Below are 20,838 nucleotides of genomic sequence, written 5' to 3'. Positions count from 1 at the left end.
CTGCTAAAAAAACAGTGGTTGCAGACAGCAGCAGTATGCGCCACCAGAAACTGCAGCCTGGCCAGCCAGAGCCATGCTCTGGTTTCCAGCCAGTCTGAGCAGCCAGATTGGCACTGGTGCTGCCCCAGGAGGGCCCCAGGCCCCCACGTGAGGCTGCTGGGGCCAGCCCAGCTGGTGACCCCAGCCTCTCTTACCCCACGTGGGGCAATTTGCCTCATGTCAGAGTGCACATGCAGGGGCATACCTGGGGACAAATAGCAGTGGCATAAATATGTTCTGCTGCTATTTGTCCAGCAGGAGATGCACAGACATGCTTGTGGGGATATGCCCAAAGAGGCTAATAACTTTGATCTTTCTTCTACACTCCCTAAGATCGTAAGTCACATTCTTGAGAGGAAAACTGTTTTCTAATTCCTCATTTCTTATACTTTCAGTTTCTTCAAATGCAATGACTCAGCCACCACAGGATGAATTTGACAGTAGCGTGGAAAATGCAGAAGCTTGGATGAAGGCCATCCAGGAGAAATTGCAGATTAATGACAACACCAAGGGACCTCGGTCTGCTCTAGAAGCCAGACTGAGAGAAACTGAGGTAAGGAAAGACTTGAGATTCCTAGTCTGGGCATAGTCATGAGCAGCTCTGTTGTCACAGTGACTGGCAGAGCTTGATGGAGAGGTTGCTGTTAGGGCACTATCAAAGTGGGACCAATAGAGACCAAAAATGTCCCCAGAGGCTGTTGCATCATTCCCATTTGGAACAGCTCATATCAGCATTCTTTCCGGATCTTCTCATGCAAGCCATTTACTGCTGCATAAAGAACGGGAAGATTGGATATAACTTATTGTCAGATTAGATGTTTCCAGTTTTTTCATATGTACCATATTTGCTCAAATATAAGATGACCCTGAATATAAGATGATCCCCCGATAATTAGGTTCAATATATGGAAAATTTATGAATATGTTATACTTTTTCAGTTATAGAATTCAATTATGGGAGGTTTGCCTTAAATTTGTCTGCTTTCCACTGCTACAGCAGGAAACATAAATTTGGGAGGAGTCAGGTGACCCCCTTGCCCTCTACCCTTTCTCTAATTTTTCCCCCCTGCAGCCCCTTACTGTTGCACCCTGCTCTTCCTGAGCACATAGTAGTGAGGGGCAAATTTGAATAAACATGGCTGTTGTAATTTAATTAATCCAGAATTGATATATTTTGCTTTTTTTTAAACTGTTGCAAATTTTAGAACAGGTACTCCATAAACACTTTGTTAAGCATCACTTTTGTACCTATAGTGCAAACTTTTTTTAAATAAAAAATTTTCATGTTCCAAGCCAAATTGGCCAAACCAATTCCAAACTATGAGTCAAGAACTGTAAGTAGCCCTACTATTGACAAACATCCTCCACCCCAACCTGGGCCTTCAGATGTTTCCAAATCATTTGGCAGGCATCCTACACAGAGGCCCAAGCCTGGAGGCTTAGGGTTCAGATGCCCTTGAGTTTCATTTGCCCTCAACCCTATGGCAGCAGGAGCAAGCTAGGGAAGAGTACCTATAGTACAAACTTTTTTCTTTCTTGTTTTTTGAGCGGGGGGAGGATATATATATATTAGGGCTGTGCGAAACGGCATCATTCCATTTTGCCTTGAGTTTCAATGGTTTGAGGAAACAGTGTTTTGTCTCAAATTTCATTTCGAGTCGAAACAGCTGTTCCATTTTGTTCTGTCAAAACAGAAAGGCTGTTTCACCACTGTTTCAAGTTTCGCTGTGGATGGGGAGTCAGACCAGCTGGGCTGACTTTCCATCTCCAGCGCTAGATCACCCAGCCAGGCTGCTTCCCTGACCCTCACACATGATTGTGCCGGAGTGGGAGGCAGCCGAGTGGGATTGCTTCCCCGGCCCCCGCGCTTGATTGCGCCGGGGTCAGGAGGTAGCCGAGCCGGGCTGCTTTCCTGACCCCTGCACGATCACGCGCGGGGGTTAGGGAAACAGCCTGGCTTGGCTGCCTCACACCCCCTGCAGGATCTTGCGCTGGGGATGGGAAGTCAGGCTGACTGGACTGACTTCCCATCCCCAGCCTATGCTCGAAACAATTCGACTTGTGAAATGTTTCAATCAGCTTTGTTTTGTTTTGAGGCTATTTTGACGGCCTCTGTTTTGTTCTGATTTTGCTGTTTCGACCTTGAAATTGGTCAAAACAGTGTTGGAATGAAACAGCCATCAAAATTTCACACAGCCCTGATATATATATATATAATTATAGTTATAGTTATATATATACTGCATCCCGAATAAGCATTTCTACACAAACCTTAAAATGCATCTAAAGCCTGCACACCCATTACAATGGTCATCCCTGCACATCCATGCCCCCGCATTCCCATGCACCAGTCCACAGTCCTTTCCATAACGGTCCCTTAGTTTTCACTCCAGGTGGGGTTTACATTGTCTATTTATGCCTTGTCTTTGTTGTTAGCGCTGTGACTCTCACTGTTGCTTCCACTGCTGCTGACACTGCTGTTGTCATTGTCGCTGTTTTGAAACCTAGTTGTGTTGCTGTCATCTTCATCATCGCTGATCACTCGACCTCTCGGAATAGTCTTTGCCAAAAGTCCCTTTGCTAAGTGGAGTTGGCCACATCTTCTTTGTCCTCTCCCACCGCTTTCCAGCAGTAGGACTGGAGTTCATACAGAAACATTTTGATACAGCCTGTTTCCTCAAGTTCCATGTGTACACCGGTAGGTTCCTGCATGTGCTACAGGGTGCTCCTGATGCAGGACACAGACTTGTAAAAGCCAGGTGTTTGGGACCCCTGTTGTTTAGTCAGGTGTCCATACAGTGCCGTCTCCCTTGTCATCAGCCTGATTCCTGTCACCTCCTCCAGGTGCCGGCTTACCTTTTTCCACACTCCCTTGGTGTAGGGACAGAGCCATAGGAGATGGTCGATGGTCTCTCTATCAAACTGGCAGGTTTCGCTGGGGCAGCTGGGTCAAGTTCCTCGTCCCTCTGTGTCTCCATGCCCTCACTGGGAGAGTGTGGTGCACTATTAGCCAGTTCAAGTCTCTGTGATCCTTTCATGGGTCCTTATGGAAGATCCAGTTCTAGGTGGCTTGGCAGTTGTCTTTGGGGAGTATCTCCACGGTTGATAGTATGTCTCTGTCTCTGCTTTCTATATCTTCCTGTGGTTGATCATAGTCACCAGGCTTTCCTTCTGTGGCCTGTACTCGCTCTGGAACTTGTTCAGGACTCTGTAGAACCAGGGGTGTTCCATGGACCACGGTTTCCAGTTGGTTGTGGTGAACACCCCCACTGTCTTAGGAGGTGACCTGCAAAAAAACTTTACTAGACAGGCTGTTTTGGACTCTGGCCTGGTCACCAGCTTGCAGATTTGGCTCGTGTACCATGCCTGCAGGAACAGGTGGGTGTCTGGCATCCCCCTCCCCCAGTCTGTTTCTTTTTGTACAGGTTCTTCCTTGCCACCTTCTCCATTCTGGATCCCCAGAAAAAAACACACATGTCTCTCTGGATTCTGTGAATGATATGCTTTGGAGAGGGGAAGACCAGTGCAGCGTACAGAAGCTCTGGTAGCAACACTGCTTTCATGAGCACCATGTGGTGTTGCTACCGCCATGGAGAGGTGGTGCGTGTGCCACAGACTCAACCACTGCTTCAGCTTGACCTCCTTTTCTCCTAGGCCCTCCTTCCACTCAGGTCAGGGTCAAAATCCTCCCCAAGGATATTGATCCCCTCTTGGGGAACCAAGACCCCCAGGGACTCCAGGTCCCAGAGCTCATCCATGGACAGGAAGGTGCTTTTGCTCACATTGAGCTTGGCCCCAACTGCTGCTTCATAAACCTGCATGTGCCACAGGGCTCTTTTTACTACATACCTATTCTGGCACAGGATGTTCAAGTCATCCATGTAGGCCAGGACCCTGGACTCTTCCTTGCTACCTCCGGGAATCTAGACTCCATGCATCCCAGGATGCTACCTGATGTGCTAGGCCAGGGGTTCAGTAGTATGAATTACAAATGATATTAGTCTAAAACCAAAAGGCTCATGATTTACCATGTAGTTCAATGGGCTGGACCCTGGAAGAGTCAACAGCATTTAAAAGTCATGGTGACCCCATAGTTCGACACTCAATAGTATGTGTACTCCAGACAGCCCCAGAAAGGATCTATGTGCTAATTAACTCCCAACTCAGGACTGGAACCACATGTTCATGTCACAAGTCCTGGGATGCTCCAATAACGTATATGCAGATGAGGCACAGGGCAACCTAGTCCAGCTCCTCCTCACACAGGCTGAGAGAGGGGACAACAGAGGGATTCTGGGTAAAATGTTTGGGGTCCCATTTGGTGATATTTACCAGACATTTAAGGATGGTGAAGAAACAGGAATCGTTGGAAATGGGAAAGAAAGGCACAGCTCAGCTATGGGAGTAAAAAGGAAGTTAAAATGTATTCAGTGTAGTGGCTCACCATGACCTAGAAAAGAGTCAGCACTGAGGAGGGCTGAGCACAATGGGCACTGCTATATATTTTACTCAGATAGGCTACATTATTCTTGTGGTAGGTTTGCCAAGGGAGTTTTCCTAGTCACTTGGGATAACTGCTTTTCTGGCACGGGGTAGTACCCATGGAGGTAATATATATCTAATCTCCCACTTTCCTTTCCAGTGGGAAGAACTTGGCTTTGTGCCCACTTTATGGAACTGGGAAACTTCTCCCTAGCTTGTTTCTGTAACCATATAACTGAGGGCAAGTGAACCCCGGGGCCACCCAAAGCCATTGGCCTTGGGCCTGAACGTAGGATGCCCGCTAAATGATTTGGAAACATCTGAAAACCCAGGTGGGGGTAGAGGATGTTTACCAATAGTAGGGCCATATATGGTTCTTGAATGACTCATGGATTTGGAATTGATTTGGCTTGGAACACAAAACATTTTCCTCATAAAAAAGTGAGGGCTGATTAGGGAAAATAAAACATCTTATATTTGAGTAAATATATGATATTTGGAAGTGTAGCATCAGTCTTGCTTTTCATAAGACCTCAGCTGTTGCACACAGTGCTCTAGGATTTACAGCCACCCAGCAGTCATCAGGAAATTGCCATAGTCAGATCACACTAGTGGCAGATGCTAAAGGAAAAAGTACCACAATCTCCATAACAGAGCAGGCTGCTTATAGTTTTTTCTGAGCTGTGTCCACTAGTAGTTTTAAGGCACGTATCTTCTTCAACTTATCTAACAGTGTAGATGATCTAAATAGGTGTAAACAGTGTAGATGATCTCATTTCTGTAAATAGCTGATCCCTTAATAATCCTTCTAAACTCTTGCTCTCACTGGCGTTTTGTGACAAAATGATAATGTCTGTGTTTCTTTTTGATTAACTGTAAATGTACTACCTTTCAGTTTCCTAGTGTTCCCTTTCTCAAGTTTTATGAGAGAACTGGGCACTTCTGTTTATCTTGTTTCTCCCACTTATTATTACAATGGTGCAGTAGCAGTCCTGTAGAGAAGGCCAACACTAACTTGTTGCTTTTCTGCTTCTGTTATGTTGTAGGCTAAATACAGACATTCAAAAAGCCCAAGCCTGAATTAATTCACTCTCCGCAGGTTAGTCTAACCTGCATAGATTGAGCCAGCAAGCAGATGAATAGACAGTCACTTTTGATTCTGGAAATACAGCCACATGTCTGCAGTGGCTCAGGTCAGAAGCCAGGGGGTGCTAGTGCAAGCCCTTGGCTGGAGGGAAGCTGAGCTGAGAGGGGCCATGGCCAGGCCCCGGCAGTCTGACTATGATTGGGTAGAGGTTTAAACCCCCATTGTGGTGTATATGGTCCCCAGCTGGGGTGTGCCTGGAGGGGGAAGGGGGAAGCAGCCCCTGCCATGCATTTCCCACCCATGCCCCTTGTTGCTTGAGCAGAAGGGTCGTGGCCAGCCCCAGCAGCAGCCTGAAGCAAATTGGGGGGTTCGCTTCAGGCTGCTGCCAAAGCTGGCTAAGCCCCCTGCTGCTTGAATGGCAAGCGGGGCAAAATGTCTGACAGGCTGCTGCGTCCCTGCCTGGCAGATCCTGCCTGGGGTCCGTGCTGTTGTGGAGAAATTATACCCCCATCTGTCTCTCCATTCACTTCGGGCTGCTGCCAGGGCTGGCCACACCCCTTGCTGCTCGAGTGGTGATGAGAGGGAAATGCCTGACAGGGGATGCTGTGCTCCCACCAGGCAGACCCTGGATGGGGTCCCCTGGGGGAGAGAGGGGAAAGAGGGGAATAAACCCCCTCCCTGACCTCTGCCTTAGGGATCATGCCAGGTAAGCATCTGGCCACACCCCCTGCTCTTGCTCCAGCTAGACAGCAGAGGGGCGGAGCCAGCCCTGCTCTCTGGAGCAGACAGCACAGCCCAGACCAAGGCTGCAAAGCATGCTGGGATGCTGGGGGACTCTGATTTAATTTAAATCAAGAAGGGGTCTGGGACAGAAGTTACAGAAACTAGTTTGACCTCAATCAGTTAAGTCTGACTCTGCTTTCAACCAGATTATGTTAGACTAGTTTTGGCCATTTTGAAACTGGTTTATGTGCACTGAACGTCTGTTCTGTCACAGGTTTAAAGCATTTTCTGATTACTTAAACTGGTTTATGTGTAACTTCTGTCCTTATGATTGGCCTGTTCTTTAAACAGGTAGTCCCTACCTGGTAGCTTGCAAGTGAAGTGTTGTCTCTGACTTTGCCTGCAATCATAGGAAAGTTTGCTTTCTGCACATACATGGGCAGATCTAGGATTTTGAAAAGGGACTTTTGGGAGATGCAGCTGGCACCTCAGGGATGGCTGCAGTCATGCACCCCAGCCCTGAAGGCAGACAGCACCATGGCAGCAGTTGCCAGGGACATCTTTGAGTCCTGGAAGCAGATATAACTAATGACAGAAGTTATAATTTATAGATGCTCCCTAACAGGAGGCTCAGGGAGTTGGGCACTGTGAGATGGCCCCTCAGGGAGCAGGTAGTTGGGAGTCAGTGAGTGAGAAACAGAGTAAGCAGAGCTTTCTTACTGTTCCCAAACAAAACCTGTTGTGTTTCTTTTCATTCATGTATGCCTGTGTTAACTGAACCCTGTGATCTCTACACTGCCCACCCCTGCTCTAGGTACCCATTTCCCTGGCACTCGGTAGCACTTTTTTCTCTCCTCCCATTCTTTCTTCCTCCACTCCAGCTGGGTTTGGAAATTAGGGTATAGGAAGTCAGGGGGACAGCAGCAGCCCCTCACAAATGTGAGTTCTCATTTCTCTTCATATGAAAGTCTCTTTATGCCTGTAATCATGTTTGGACTCTTTCTGGTATTTAAGATAGCATAGCTAGCACAGAGTTGCAATCCAGGTGCGAGTGCTGGGGTATTTTGTATGAATTGTCATATCCTATCCAATCCTATTTTCCCAGGTTTTTCATCAAGGGTGTTAGATCACGTATCTGGTCTAACATGAGACTCATTGTGGAGCTGGTGGTGACAGAGAAATTTGCCTGCTAGCCCAAAGGCACGAAGTATTTATTTTGTTTCAGACTGAGAATTTGTTTCTGCTTTCAAATGACCTGACTGAAGCCTGTTGGCTACAATGGGTTTTGGTGGGCATCCCCAGAGTGCACACAGAAAATCCTTGTTTTGGAACTTGTAGTTTGGATTTTGGAAACCCATCATCTGCAAAGGAAAAAAGCTAAATAACTCTTTCCTCATCCTGCTTCTCCCTTCCCTTCTTTGTCTTCCCATCCTGCCTTTGTAGCAGGCTGAATGGCATCCTTGCCATCCAACTGACATTTCCATCTAATCTTCTTGCTCATTCATCTGTTGGCTATTTCAAATGAAAACATCAGTTCCAGTGTCCCTGTCCTAGTTGGCTTGCTTCCTGTGTTTTCATTTTCTGTAAATTTGCTAATGAAAATATGCCCGCCAAAGAAAGCAACCATTAAAAAAATACAGTCCGGAAAATTGAAGTGCCAGCCCAACCATAGCTTCCTTAACAGTCCTTTTTGCTTTCAGTTCATTTCAACCATTAAAAAAGATCTGAACTTTAGAGTTATTGATTTATTTCCGTGTTTTTCTTTTGTTTGGTGGTTGTAGCTTATACTGCCTGCTCCACTCCAAGAGTCTGTATTTAGTATGTGGGTTTGTGTGTGTGTGTGTTGGGGGGGGTATTTGTATTAATTTTACAAAGTAGGCATTTAGTGCAAATGGTGCAAGAACGTCACAGTCAAGTTTGCTATATAGAAAGACATAAAGGAAGAAGAAGAATGATTCTGTTAAAATCACAAGACTGGGAAGATCTGGCTTTTATTCTATACCCTGTGACTGACTTAAAAATGATTTTGGACACATCTCTTGGCCTAAATCTTCATAAGCAGCTTCTGATATTTAGTGTCTTCATGTTTTTCTTTTAGCTTTATCTTTCTCTAAAATTGAGTGCATGTGACTCCCTCTGAACTGTGCAGGCAGGACAATAGGCAGAGGGAGTCTGGTGATCTGCGTGTTTGTAGTAGTGGGAACTTAGGGTAGGTGATGCTGAAAAACTGACATTCTTACTGAGATGGAGTTAAGGTTGTTTGCAGTGCAGAATGGTCGTTCTTGTAGTTCGGTTTATACCTCAGTGTGGAAGAGGACCTTAAACCTTTATTTCCTTGCCTTAGGGTTTGTGTTGAGTTGTGTGCGTGTGTGCCATAATCTTATCTGATATAGAAATTTGGGGGCAAGGAAAGAACTTGGTAACAGAGATGAAATTCTGCTAGGTAATTGCAATTTCTTCTGACCTGTAGTTGAGAAAACGTCTTCTAGGATTTGCAACAAATGGCTTTTCTGTCTGTAACCTGTGGCAAGCTATGGGACATCTTACCCTATGTGTTCTGCTCTGTGTTTTCCATGGATATTGCTGCCTCTACATTCTTGCCACAAAAATAAATTACAAGGCATACAATAGGTATATATAATATCATAGAACTATAGCAGGTGGTATTCAAGTCCTATAGAACTGAGTAGGCACATAAATAACTGGCTTCCATAGAAATAACTCTGAAGAGCTATAAAAACTATTTGTTTTTTATAGATGTTTTGAAGTATATAAGTCTCTAATTAATTAAATCTTTTAGGATTGTTAAAAATAACAGTGGAAAAGTTTTCACTTTTTACTCAATAGGAGCTCTGCATGAGGGAGTTATTGATTCCTAGGTAAAAACAAATTTATAATTCAATAACTGCTTTCACAGGCTGTTTGTAACACATTAAGTTTTGTGCTTCCTAACAGAAAATTTGTGTACTGGAGCCTGAAGGTCGACTGAAAATGGACTTCGTTATCAAGAAAGCGGAGGCCCTTCTTTGCTGCATCAGTGAGGATGAAAAGCACAAGGTACTCTCCAAACTGAAAGACATTAAGGCCATGTGGGAAGAAACAGCCATATACATTACTCACTGTCACAGGTAGGAAACATAAACTATTTTTCGATAAAGTATGTGCTTTATGTGTCAGGTCAGACTGGCTCATGCAGTTCTGTCACAAAGAACTCCCTGCATCAATGCCATATTGTGGATAGCGGTATGCAAGAAAGTAGACTTCTCTAGGCTGCAACTACTGGTCCCATGCATACAGCTGGGGTGGGTGAACAGAAAAAAGGTGGAGCCTTGGCTCTATCTCCCCTCACACTGCACCAGCCCATAATCTTTGCTGAGCAAATGGTGTTTCCCCTTACAGCAGAATGGAACTGGGACGTGGATTGTGACACTCTGAAGCCAGAGGAGCTAAGCTGAGTTATTCCACCTGAGATTGTGACCATTCGGTGGTGACATTTTTTTAAGCATCTTGAACTTGCCATAATTTCCACTGGTCCTGAGAGAATCTCATATTCCTCGCTTTCCCCAACAGCCGTATTGAATGGGTGTGGCTGCACTGGAATGAATACTTGAAAGCCCAGGATGAATTTTACACGTGGGTTCACAACATGAAGGTGACCTTGGAGCCAGACATAGAACTGCAGCTTGGCTTGAAAGAGAAGCAGTGGCAGCTGAGCCACTCTGAGGTGCTGCTGAATGACGTCTTAAATCAGTCAGTCCTGCTGGAAAGGCTCCTGGAGGAAGCTGCTTCCTTGTTTAACAGGATAGGTGACCCAAGTGTTGATGAGGATGTCCAAAAGAAGATGAAGGTGGAATATGAAGGAATAAAGGAAGTAGCTCAGGTAAAACTGAACTATAAAAGACCAGAATGTTTAGGATCTCACCGGTCTCGAGTAGCATCCATTGTTAAGTGCTTCCTACATCCCTGTTGTGAAAGCTAAGATTTACTCAGCAAGATGTGTGAGAATAACAGTATTAACGTAAGGAAGGTGTGAAGGTTTGCTTGTCTTTTAGTATAGCAAGGACTGCACCATGATACTTAAGTAAACTATTTGAAGAGCAGAGGCTTCAACGCAACAATGAATACTGGCAAGTGGCTACTTTATAAGTACAGATGAGGAGCCACTTGACTTATTCCCAGCCAAGTGGCAGGCAGTGAATGTTCTTGCTCAAATAAAAAACATTAGCAGCCAACCCTGAGTGCCAAAAGATTTTCAGTTCCTAATCTGCGTCAGTCTCAAGAGTCTAGTGGTCATGTAAGAAGAGAGCAAAAAAACACTCTGACATCTTTTAGTGTCACTGGCTTTGACAGTTAGTTTGGGTTAAGAGTAGAGATGAGATTGGTACTATTTACTTCCAGAACCGGTGGGATAGGACATGCCTTTGGGAAAATGATTGCCTTTGGAGGGTAGGAAATATTCATATGTAAGTGTGCTCAATAATCTAGATCAGTGATTCTCAAGCATAGTGCCAGGACACACTAGGCTGCCATCAAATGATTTAAAGTATGCCTCCAGAAGTGAGGAGATAAGCAAGGTATGGGCAGATAAGCAGGTAAGCTCAGCAGATAAGCACAAGGTCAAGCTTATCCCTGTCTGGATGATCCTTACCCTTCTGCAAGGAAGTAATCCCTGTAATATACATATATATATATATATTTTTTATATTGGGTACCACTTAATTTACAAAAGTTATGGAGGGGTGTCTTGAGTCCCATGAGGGGTGCCTCAATTCCAAAAAAGCTGAGAACCACTGATCTTGATCCTAAAAGTACCTACATATCCAGCTGACTGCACTCCCTGGATACATCTCTGGTTTTTGAGTGATCTCAAGGCAGAACAGGGATTTCAGGGACTAGTAACTGACTGCTATTAATAAAACTGAACTCCATTGCATTGATTTAACCATCTGCCTCTCTCCTCTTCTTTCCCACTGCTCCACCCAGACTAAGGATTTGTCCTGGTTATGAAAAATTGTATATGCTCTTATCCCTAGAAATCATCAGTCAAACTTAAGCACTGAAGGTGGGGTAGAGTGGCACCTTAGGAACTAACTGGTTCAGGCATGAACTGCCTCTCTCAACCAGGTTGTCTCTAAGTATAGAAACAGGTGTCACCGGACATCATGTTTGTGCCATGATAAGAATGGCAGCATAAATGGCAACCAAATACATGTCTCTACCCTGTCTGTCATGCCATGTCAGGGGCTGCAGCAAAATGTAGTGTAAAATAATGCAGCCTTATTGCAGAAGACATCTATTTGCTTTTTAGCCGGAGAGTGCAGGCAGCCTGCATTCTCCAACTGTCTCAGGTAGGTACTCCAGAGGCTTGAGGAGTCCGATCCTGCATCCCCCAGGAATTCCCATGCAGGATTCATCCCCTCAAGCCTGGGGAGTGCCTGCCCAGCTTTTCCCTACTTAGAGACGTGCCCTGGGGAATCTCAGGGCACCTCTCTGTAAGCAGGGAAAGTGAGGGTTCCCCGCATAAGGTGACCCAGCCCAAGATCTCCAGGGGTGCATCTTCAAAAGTGAGGAAAGTCTGCACAGATCCTGGTGTGGAGACATGGGACCCAGGAATTCCCAGTGGCCCATGTCCCCCATGCTAGGACCTACACTGACTGATGCTTCACTTAGAGGCATGGGTTGGCACAGGTCCCAGCATGAAGGCATGGGTTGGCACAGCTCCTAACATAGGCTGGCACAGGTCCTGTGCCATGGAGTGGTATGGGACCCAGCAAATTCCCAGTGCTCCAAACTTCCACACCAAGACCTGCTCTAATCCATGCCTCTGCTTGAAGCAGAGGTCAGCACAGGACCCAGCATAGGTGCCAGCATGGAGGGACATTATGCCAGGAACTGCCCAGTTCCTGTGCTGCCCCACACCTCCTTGCCGGGACTCACGCCACCCCATGGAGGCAGAGGTCAGCATGAGTGTCTGCATGGAAGCATGGGGCACCAGAGATTTCCTGGGTCCCGTGCTGGTCTACGCTGTCCCATACCAGAACCTCTGCCAACCCCCGCTTCTGCATGAGGCTCACATTGGCATGGGTTCCAGCAAAGAGGAAGGGGCAGTGAGAAACACAGGGAATCCCCAGCAAAAAGAAACCCATTTCCCAATAAAGTAGCTCCACTGTGGTAGGACACATCCCACCAGAGCTGATCAACTTTACTTGGTGATGTCTGTTGTTACCCTAAGGTGCTGCCCTGCCCTGCCTTCTGCCTGACTTCAGATTAACACAGCTAACCACCTCCACCTAGTCATCTTGGAGGGGCACTGTACGGGGCAGGTTGTAAGGGAAACAGAAGCCTGGAGTCTACAAGGCTGGCCTTTTAGGAACAGAAACTTTATTTACCTTTTCTCTTAAAGTGTGAAAAAACATCACCCCCACCCCTACGCACGCATCTCTGCTCCCTTCAGAAATGTAATCACAGATTCTGCACCTGAGGCAGGTGAACTCTTGTAGCTATCGAGGAACTGAAAGAAACAGCTATTCAAAATCAGACCACAGGGCAAATCTAGTCATTCAAAACAAAGTTATGTTTTAGCTCTTTACACTCGTGAGGGTGTTAAAGGCACCAGGTTGCCATTTGCAGTGACTTCCCTTTTCACAAAGAGTTGTTCTTCTTGGTCCATGGCTGTTTGCTGTAAGTGGTTTGATGATAGAGGACAACTAGATGATCTCTCAAATAGCTATCCAAATATAGAGACCCTAGGACAGGCCTCTGGGGGACTGATTTTGCCCCAGTATAGCTTCACTGATTAATGTGAATTGACCCTGGCTTACATGAGATTAGAATGAGGCCCAGCTGCCTTAGGTAAAGTACATGATGACTTCAATTATCTGAAGCTCTAGAAAAAGCAGTTGACTTTCCTACAAATGCCACTTCTCAAAGGAGAAAGGAAGTAAAGTTATCTGGTTCTGAAATCTCCCTTTTTAAAGAGATGAGGAACAAGACAGGGGGTTAAAGAACTTTTAGTTTTTCTGATTGAAATAAATGGGGCAATCATTGGCCAATGCCAAGGTTACAGGCAGCTTGGGAATCATGCCAGAAAATAGATAGTGTTGTTTAAAGGAACCCTGCTACCTCTCACCATGGAAGGGACAACTAAATGAGAGAGACCTCAGACTTAAAGGAGCTGCTCCCACCCCTCTCATGACGGGAGGCTGGGCTAAATGTAAATTGCAGCTGACAGCTGAATTCCTGAGCTGGCTGCAGGAGGAAGTTTGCTGGTACTTGCAGACTTCTCTGGTGCTCCAGAAACATTTTTAGATCTGGTGCAGTTGTTGTTTTCTATCATAGGCTGAGTATTTGGATTCCGTTTCTCGCATGGTTTTGCCATGACACTGCTCCTCTGGTGATCCTTTTTTCCCCTTGTGTCTGTGAGTATCTTGATTGCTTCCAAACTTAATAGAACACTTGCTGGAATTTCTTTTAGTTTCCATGGTTGAAATGTTATGACAGCTGGCTTCCTCCTCCTTCATCATGCCCACCTATATTCCTTGAAAGGTTACAGCTAAAGAGCAGAAATGTGGTGTGAATAGAAGGAAACTCTGAGGACATCCTGTCTTACCTGTTTAGCAGGAAAAGTGGTGATATGTGAAATTTCAGTGTATGCTCAACCTAGGCTAGTACAAAACAAAACCAGTTCAGTTCACATTAGCTCTCTTAACAACCCTAGTTCTTGAATCTGGCATCATAGGATGTTAGACTACTTGCATGAGTGCAGGATTGGGCTCTGTTCTCAAGATGCCTAGTCTGACAGGTCTTTGCAAACCCTAGAGTTAAAGGGAAACTCTGCCAACAGCTCCCATGCCTAAACCCAGCTGCTCCTCCTGCAAGTCTAAATGGTAAAGAGGAAATATCCTTCCCATAGAGCAGTAAAAGGAAACATTATGAGATAAACCTGTTCTCTCACCTAAAATGCCATGGTATCCTTCCTGTCTACAGAGAGCAGAGAGCACTTCGGTCTGTAAGGTCTTGACTGAGATTCTGAACTGTGCCTAAAAGGCCCAGCCCAGGGGGCAGAAATGACACAGGCTATTCTATGCAACTTCTGTGCCTTTCCACACCTGGGCTGCTTCAGAAACTAAAATATAATCCCTAAAAAAATGTAGGTAAGCTTGGGGTGGCTCTAAATATGGGTACCGTCTCCAACTAAAAGAAAGGGTATTGTGTCTTCTGCTAAAACAATATTCTGAAAGTCTCTATTGGTGCATGTACATAAGACACTTTACTACGCATTGAACTCATCAAATATATGCGTAGGACTTACTGCACAGTAAATTAAGCTAATGCACCATTTGCTACTGCCAACAAATACAAGGACTAGATTAATGGTGCGTTAGCTATTGCACAGTAGTGCATGTATAGATGCTGACTGGGAGCGATTTGCAGCTCTAGTGGTGCTCAGCTCCTGGCTCCCCTCAGGACCCTGGAGCTGAGTAGCACCAGAATGGGGGAGCTCTCTGTCCCTGGGCCCAGCACTACTGAGCATACCAGGACAGGGAAGCTCTTCTCTGTCTGTGGCTTTGATGCTGCTTAGCTCCCAGCTCCCCCAAGGCATGGGTGGGGAGCAGAAGCCAACTGGGATGTGCACTGCACAGGCAGCAGCAGGACTGAGGGACAGAGAGCTCCAGGGGAGCAATGGGGAGGTGCGAGGCACTGCTTTCCCTTTGTGTCTCCCCCCCGCCCCTTGAGTCCCGATGCTGTTTCCACTGCATATCTGCCCCCTGGTCCCAGCGTTGCTTCCTCTCATGTTTACCCCCCCAGTTCTGGTACTTCTTTCCCCACACTTGGGCACAGGGCATCGCTCAAAGTCAGTGCTGCTAAGCCAGGCTGCGATCCTGAGCTCCACGTGTCCCCTGCTTCCAGACACCTCTCGCTCACTCCCCGAATCCCAGGTCTGACCCCTGTGCCCCCTGCCCGCCCGAGGCTGGAACCCGGGGGAGCTTGGAGTTCCCCCTGGCTGCTTGAAGGGGGCAGAGCAGGGCAGATGGGCAGAAGCAGCCCTGGACTGAACTGCTCCCATTGGGAGCAAATTTGCTCTTGACAGGGTCACATGTTTAGACATGTTCCCAGGAGCACTTTAATGAGCATTAATTGCACGTGTAGATGCACCCTCTGTCTCCATCCCTACAACAACCCTTGTGCACCTTCTGTGCCAACACTCTGTGTGAGCCATTTTGTGGGGAGCCAGCAGAGAAAGTGCACTGGGAAAATTTTTCTTTAGCCCTTGGAAGCTGGAACTGGAAGCTGGGCATTAGTGCACCAGAAATAAAGTGTCTGGTCCATGAAACTGAAGGGCTGTGTGCATTCTTTACAGTTCTCTGTGCCTTCCCGTGAAGCCTAAGTAGTATCTTCTGTTTTTATGTCAGTGCAATTATTCCTAGATGTGCTGCACTTCTTCGAGTAGATAATCTCCAATCATTCAAGTGTGTCTCCTGAATGAAAGCATGAATTTTCCTTCCCTTGCCCCCTCATAAAGAAACTGACTGCATCTTTCTCATCATTAAAATGTTGCACTAGGAAGTAGCCCTTGCTAACTGCTTGGCAGGGTTCCAGCCTGCTTGTGGTCAGCTTTTTCATTTGACAGCTAGCACAGTATTGTGTCTGTTCAAATCTGTGTCGTTTATCATATGACCTGATTGATCTAAATATTCTCGGCAGCAATGTCCAAGCCACAGATAGCTTCACAGCTTGGCCTACAAAGAGGTTAAGCCACTTCTTTCATTTAGACTATACCTCTCAGGCTTAATTATTCTTTTAATTTTACTGTGAGATACGGGAGTAGGTTTTGATTAGAAGTCTGCTTGTCTGCCTACCATACTCCATCCTGACTCTCCCAGAAGTTTCTGCATTGCCTGCTTTCTGGTCCAGACATTTTATTTCATTACCTGTGCTAGGTCTTCAACTGGTGTAAACCAGCATAACTGTGGTGGACTCAGTAGAGGTGTCCTGAATTATACCAATCAGAGGTCTGGCTGGCTATGGGCAAGCTTTTTCTGACTTAATTTACCCCAATATGAATCTGCAGGGACTCCAGAGAAATCAATGGAGTTGTATCAGGGAGCAAGAGGTACAAGCAAACACTATTTATCCCTTGTGCAGCTTCATTGACCTCAGAATCTGGCAAAGAAATATAGACCTGTTGGGTCACAATAAGGGGATGGGCAGACATACATATACAGCACTTCAGATTCTGCACTTTTGGGAAGTGTTTTTAGTTTGTAACACTTCAGTACTGTATAATGTACAACTGCCTCCCAGCCACAGTGTCCCAGTGAAGTGTTTCAGTGTGATCTCTGTTTCATCCCAGGTCATTTCTAGTTGATTGTGGCCTGTTTGTACTCTATAGCACTGCATGGCATTTATCTGCTCAGTTTTTTGTAGTGCTTTAACATTGTTTAAAGTGATATAAACGTTACATCGCTCCATGCCCTAAGATGTGTCTGTTAGGGCTGTGAGAAGCTTCGGTCCCTGATTCGATTCGGTGGAGATTTGGCCCGATTTAGTGGCCGAATCTCCAAATCCGAATCAAATCGGAGGACCCTTTAATCTCTCCAAATCAAATCGGAACCCTCCGAATCGATTCAGAGAGACTCGGAAAGATTTGGTGATTTGGATATAGACACAGTTTTAAATGTTTTTTCTAAATACCTCAAGGTAGCAGGTGGCTTGTGAATGCTGTGATGCTGGAACTCCCCAGTACACTCAGCAGCAAACCCAGAAGTGGACCAGAAGCACTTCCAGTCCACTTCTGGGTCCTCCAGAGAGCGCGCGCGGGGGGGGGGCCACGCCCTCCCAGCTCAGCAACTGGGGCCTCCTGGGTCTGGGGGGGCACCTGGGGTCCCCCCATGGCCGATCGCCAAGGCGGGGGGATGTGGGGGAGGGGGCCCAGCACACTCCCCGGCAGATCAGGCAGTGGACTGGAAGTACTTCTAGTCCGCTTCCAGGTTCACAGCTGAGTACGTGGAGGCCCCCCCACCCCTCCTGTGGGATGCTCCATCCACCCCAGCATCACAGTGTTCACAAGCTGCACTGGTACCTCGAGCTATGTAGAAAAAACATTTAAAGCTGTAGCTGTGTCCGAATCGCTGATTCTCTGAATCAGCATTGAATTTTCAGATTTGGATTTGGCTAAATCAAATCAGGGACATTGATCCAAATCAACAAATTGAATCACTGTCTCCAATTCAGGCCAAATCCGAATCAAATAGGGCCTGCTTTGCACACCCTAATGTCTTTCTTTAGTTATTAGCTGCTTTGCTGTATGCACCTTAGCCATTTTCAACCTTCAGTCACAATTTTTTGTCTCAAGCCTGTGTTTGCCTATAGCTGTAGGCTGGCTTGTGCCTCTTAATGGATGGCCTGCTGTAGGGGTGCGGTGACTGTCTACCCAAAAGAAAAAGCCTGTATGCTTTGAGCTAGATCTTCCCATCACTTACAGAGGGGCTGTCCAGTTTTTCAGCATCTGCAGGTTGCATGGGCCCCGGTTCACAGACTGTGTGTGCCAGATGGCAAATTCTGCCCCTTTACTTCATTGGCAATGCAAGCCCCCCCTGCCGTGCCATATGGGCAACCTGAGCTCTTCTGTCCTTGCCACACTACAGGAGCAGCATGAGCCTGTACAGCTCCTCTCAGTGCCCCCCCCCTGCAGGCAGCATGAGCCTCTGTCATGACCACAGAGGCAGCCGGCTCACCAGGTCATGCTGACCTGTTCCGCAGACCCAGCCACTGCAGCAGCAGGAGCAATGGGGAGAATGACAGCTGAGTGGGAGCCCACAAGCTGAACATTAACTTCTCACAGGTTGGATGCAGCCTGACAGCCACCAATCAAACAACCCTGATGACCAGTCTTACAGCATAGCTACCTTGATGTCAATGGAGTTACTGCTGATTTACATAGGTGTAACTGAGACCTGAATTTTGTCTGTAGAGTGCAAAGACTACCAGGGTAGGCTGGAGTCTCAACTGCAATGTAGCTACTTTGTACTGCACCCTGGCTAGATCTGGCCATGAAGCTGAAGGATTGGCCCTAAGAGCAACGATGACCCTCTGGTGGATAGGGTTTCTTAGGGCTTGTTTATACCATGGCATAAGCGCTGGAGATCCCGAGCACACCCCACCCACACCTTGCCTACCCAAGTTCATTGACTTGCTCCAGATCAGAAAGCTCACCCATTAGGCTTCTCTGGGTTTATACCCAGTAATTACTCCCTGGCCCACTGGCCTGGTGTTGGGGGTGAGCCTGGAGCAGACACTTGGCGAGTCCTGGTTCTGGGGCCCATTAATGGAGTCAGCTGGGCAAGGTGTACTCCTCGGTCTGGGGACATGCTGCTGCTGCAGTACAGACAGCATCAAGCCCTCAGAGTGCTCTGCCACCCTTGTGTTGGCATGGCTGAAGGAAGGATGCCACAGATGGCAAAAATGCCCCTAGGCCATGGTGATTTCAGGCCCTTGGTGCTGTTTGTTCTACTTTTGAGTGAGCTATAGCCCACAAGCAGTTTTAACTTGGTACAGGGATCTGCACAGAGCAATGCCATGTTCAGGTACATGGGGAGGGAAACTACAGCAATGACTTGCATTCACTGTAGTTTAGTCAGATTCCCAAGTTCTAGTCCTGTGTCTGGCCCCTACACGGGGCGTAAGTTGCATGTTTGCAGCTTGTTCCCAGCTTGTGCAGAGCCAGATGCTACCTAATAATATATATTACAATTGCTAATGAAAGTCAAGCCCTGGAAGTTAGAGCGGATGCTAACAATATTGCAGAGAGAGAAGGATTGTCTTTTCTAATGTGATTATAATGTAACTCAATTTCTCCTTGTTGACTAGGAGATAAACAAAGAGAAACAAATATAATTTGCATCAGAGAAGATTTAGGCTAGAAATCAGGAGAATCTTACTAACTGCCAGGCTGGTGAAACATGGGAGCAGGTTTTCTAGAGGTTTTGTGGAATCTCTTTCATTGGGAGGTTCCAAGAACAGTTTAGAGTAATGGTACTCATGCTTTTTTGCCCCATGGGCCAGATGGGTGGTGCCTGGTCCATTCACAGGCTGGTTCTGGCTGGAGGCCCCAGTTCGGCACATGACAGGTACAGTGGGACCCAATGCGGTGGCATGGGAGGCAGCCCAGCCCCAACCCCACGTTGCAGTGGGGAGGGTGGCCTGGCCCTGACCTGGTCCTGCAGGGTTTGCGAATTAGTGGAGCGGGGGTGACAGTATTAGTTGCCAGTGTTCCCCTGCCACCAAATATTCCAGCCTGAGAGGAGCTGCGTGGGCTAGATGCCATGGCTACAGAGGCCACTTTTGATGCACAAGCTGGGGGTTGAGCACACCTGGGCTAGAGAAATACCTGGAAGGGATAGCCTAGGGATACCTGATCCTGCCTCTGCAGAGGAGTAGCTTTCATGACCTCTTGAGGTCACTTCCAGCTCTGGATTTCTTTCTGATCCTCTAGTTACTTCCTTTAAGTTTAAATGTTTTGGTTTTAGTTTGTTTTTTTATTGTGAAATAATTTGCATGCCTTCAGCCTGGCAGTGTCTCTTCCTGGCTGACCAGGACAATCTGATCAAGCAGATATACTTCTGTATTTTTTTGCCAGATTGGAGCATGGAACAACACACTCTTTATCTTTCCAAAGCAATGCATGGAAAGGGAATACAGTCTTTCAGTGAAAGAATACAAAGCTTTGAAAAGGGGAGCTAAAAGCTGAGCACACAGGACCTCTCAGTGTTTTGTTCACAGACTAAATGTTGACACACTACAGCATAGCCAAGGTCGGACAAAGCTTTATATATTTTGTCCTTGTGCTGAGCTGCACGTTCCTGAAGAGACTGAGCAATGGGTGGATGGAGGGAAATGCACTGTTTTTTGCTCAGAAATGCAAAATATGAAGAGACTGATAAGCTGTATCCTTACCATTGCTGATGTTTCTTGTTACAGAAGAGAGTGAAACTGCTTAAGAAGATAACAAAGGAACATGAACAGTACAGCACTCGTGTCAACCAGTTTAAAACGTGGCTGAATGATGTGACTGAAAGTTTAAACTGCTGCATTGAAGAAGCAACAGTAGAAAACAAGCTAAAGGCATTGCAGGTCCTTTTAATGATGCATGTGTATTAGGCAGAGGGAGAGTCATTCTCCATGCTAATATTACTCTTTGTGTATCTCAAACCATATGAATCTTTAGTAGTGTAGCCCTGTGGGGTCAGGCCAACTCTCAGGATCTCAATATTGCGCTGTTAGACAGGAGAGTGTGGCACAGGTGCACATATACAAACACACAAATCAATTAGGTGTACACACACACACACACACACACACACACACTCACACACACACACACACACACACACACTACCAGCTCAGGCACATACACGTCCAAACCAGCCTAGGCACATGCATACCTGTCACCAATTCAAACACATACACTATACACCCAAAAATTAGACACAGATCACTAATTCGTA

At 46.5% G+C, this 20,838-nt stretch overlaps 1 protein-coding gene across 4 annotated transcripts in view; it reads left to right on the top strand.

Moving 5' to 3' along the window:
- SYNE3 (spectrin repeat containing nuclear envelope family member 3) overlaps positions 1 to 20,838 on the top strand; it is a 91,763-nt gene that overhangs the window by 28,739 nt on the left and 42,186 nt on the right. For all 4 annotated transcript variants that reach the window (XM_019552472.1, XM_019552471.1, XM_019552470.1 and 1 more), the window contains exons 2-5: positions 435 to 592; positions 9,287 to 9,459; positions 9,902 to 10,211; positions 20,312 to 20,464. In XM_019552472.1, coding sequence (XP_019408017.1) covers positions 449 to 592; positions 9,287 to 9,459; positions 9,902 to 10,211; positions 20,312 to 20,464 — 780 coding nt within the window. In that variant the 5' untranslated portion in view covers positions 435 to 448. The remainder of the gene's footprint in view (positions 1 to 434; positions 593 to 9,286; positions 9,460 to 9,901; positions 10,212 to 20,311; positions 20,465 to 20,838) is intronic.

This window comes from Crocodylus porosus, unplaced genomic scaffold (genome assembly GCF_001723895.1).
Source record: "Crocodylus porosus isolate Cpor-Errol unplaced genomic scaffold, CroPor_comp1, whole genome shotgun sequence".
NCBI classification, from domain to species: Eukaryota; Metazoa; Chordata; order Crocodylia; family Crocodylidae; genus Crocodylus; species Crocodylus porosus.
Note: the sequence above shows the minus strand (reverse complement) of the source record. Positions and strands in the feature narration are given on the sequence as shown.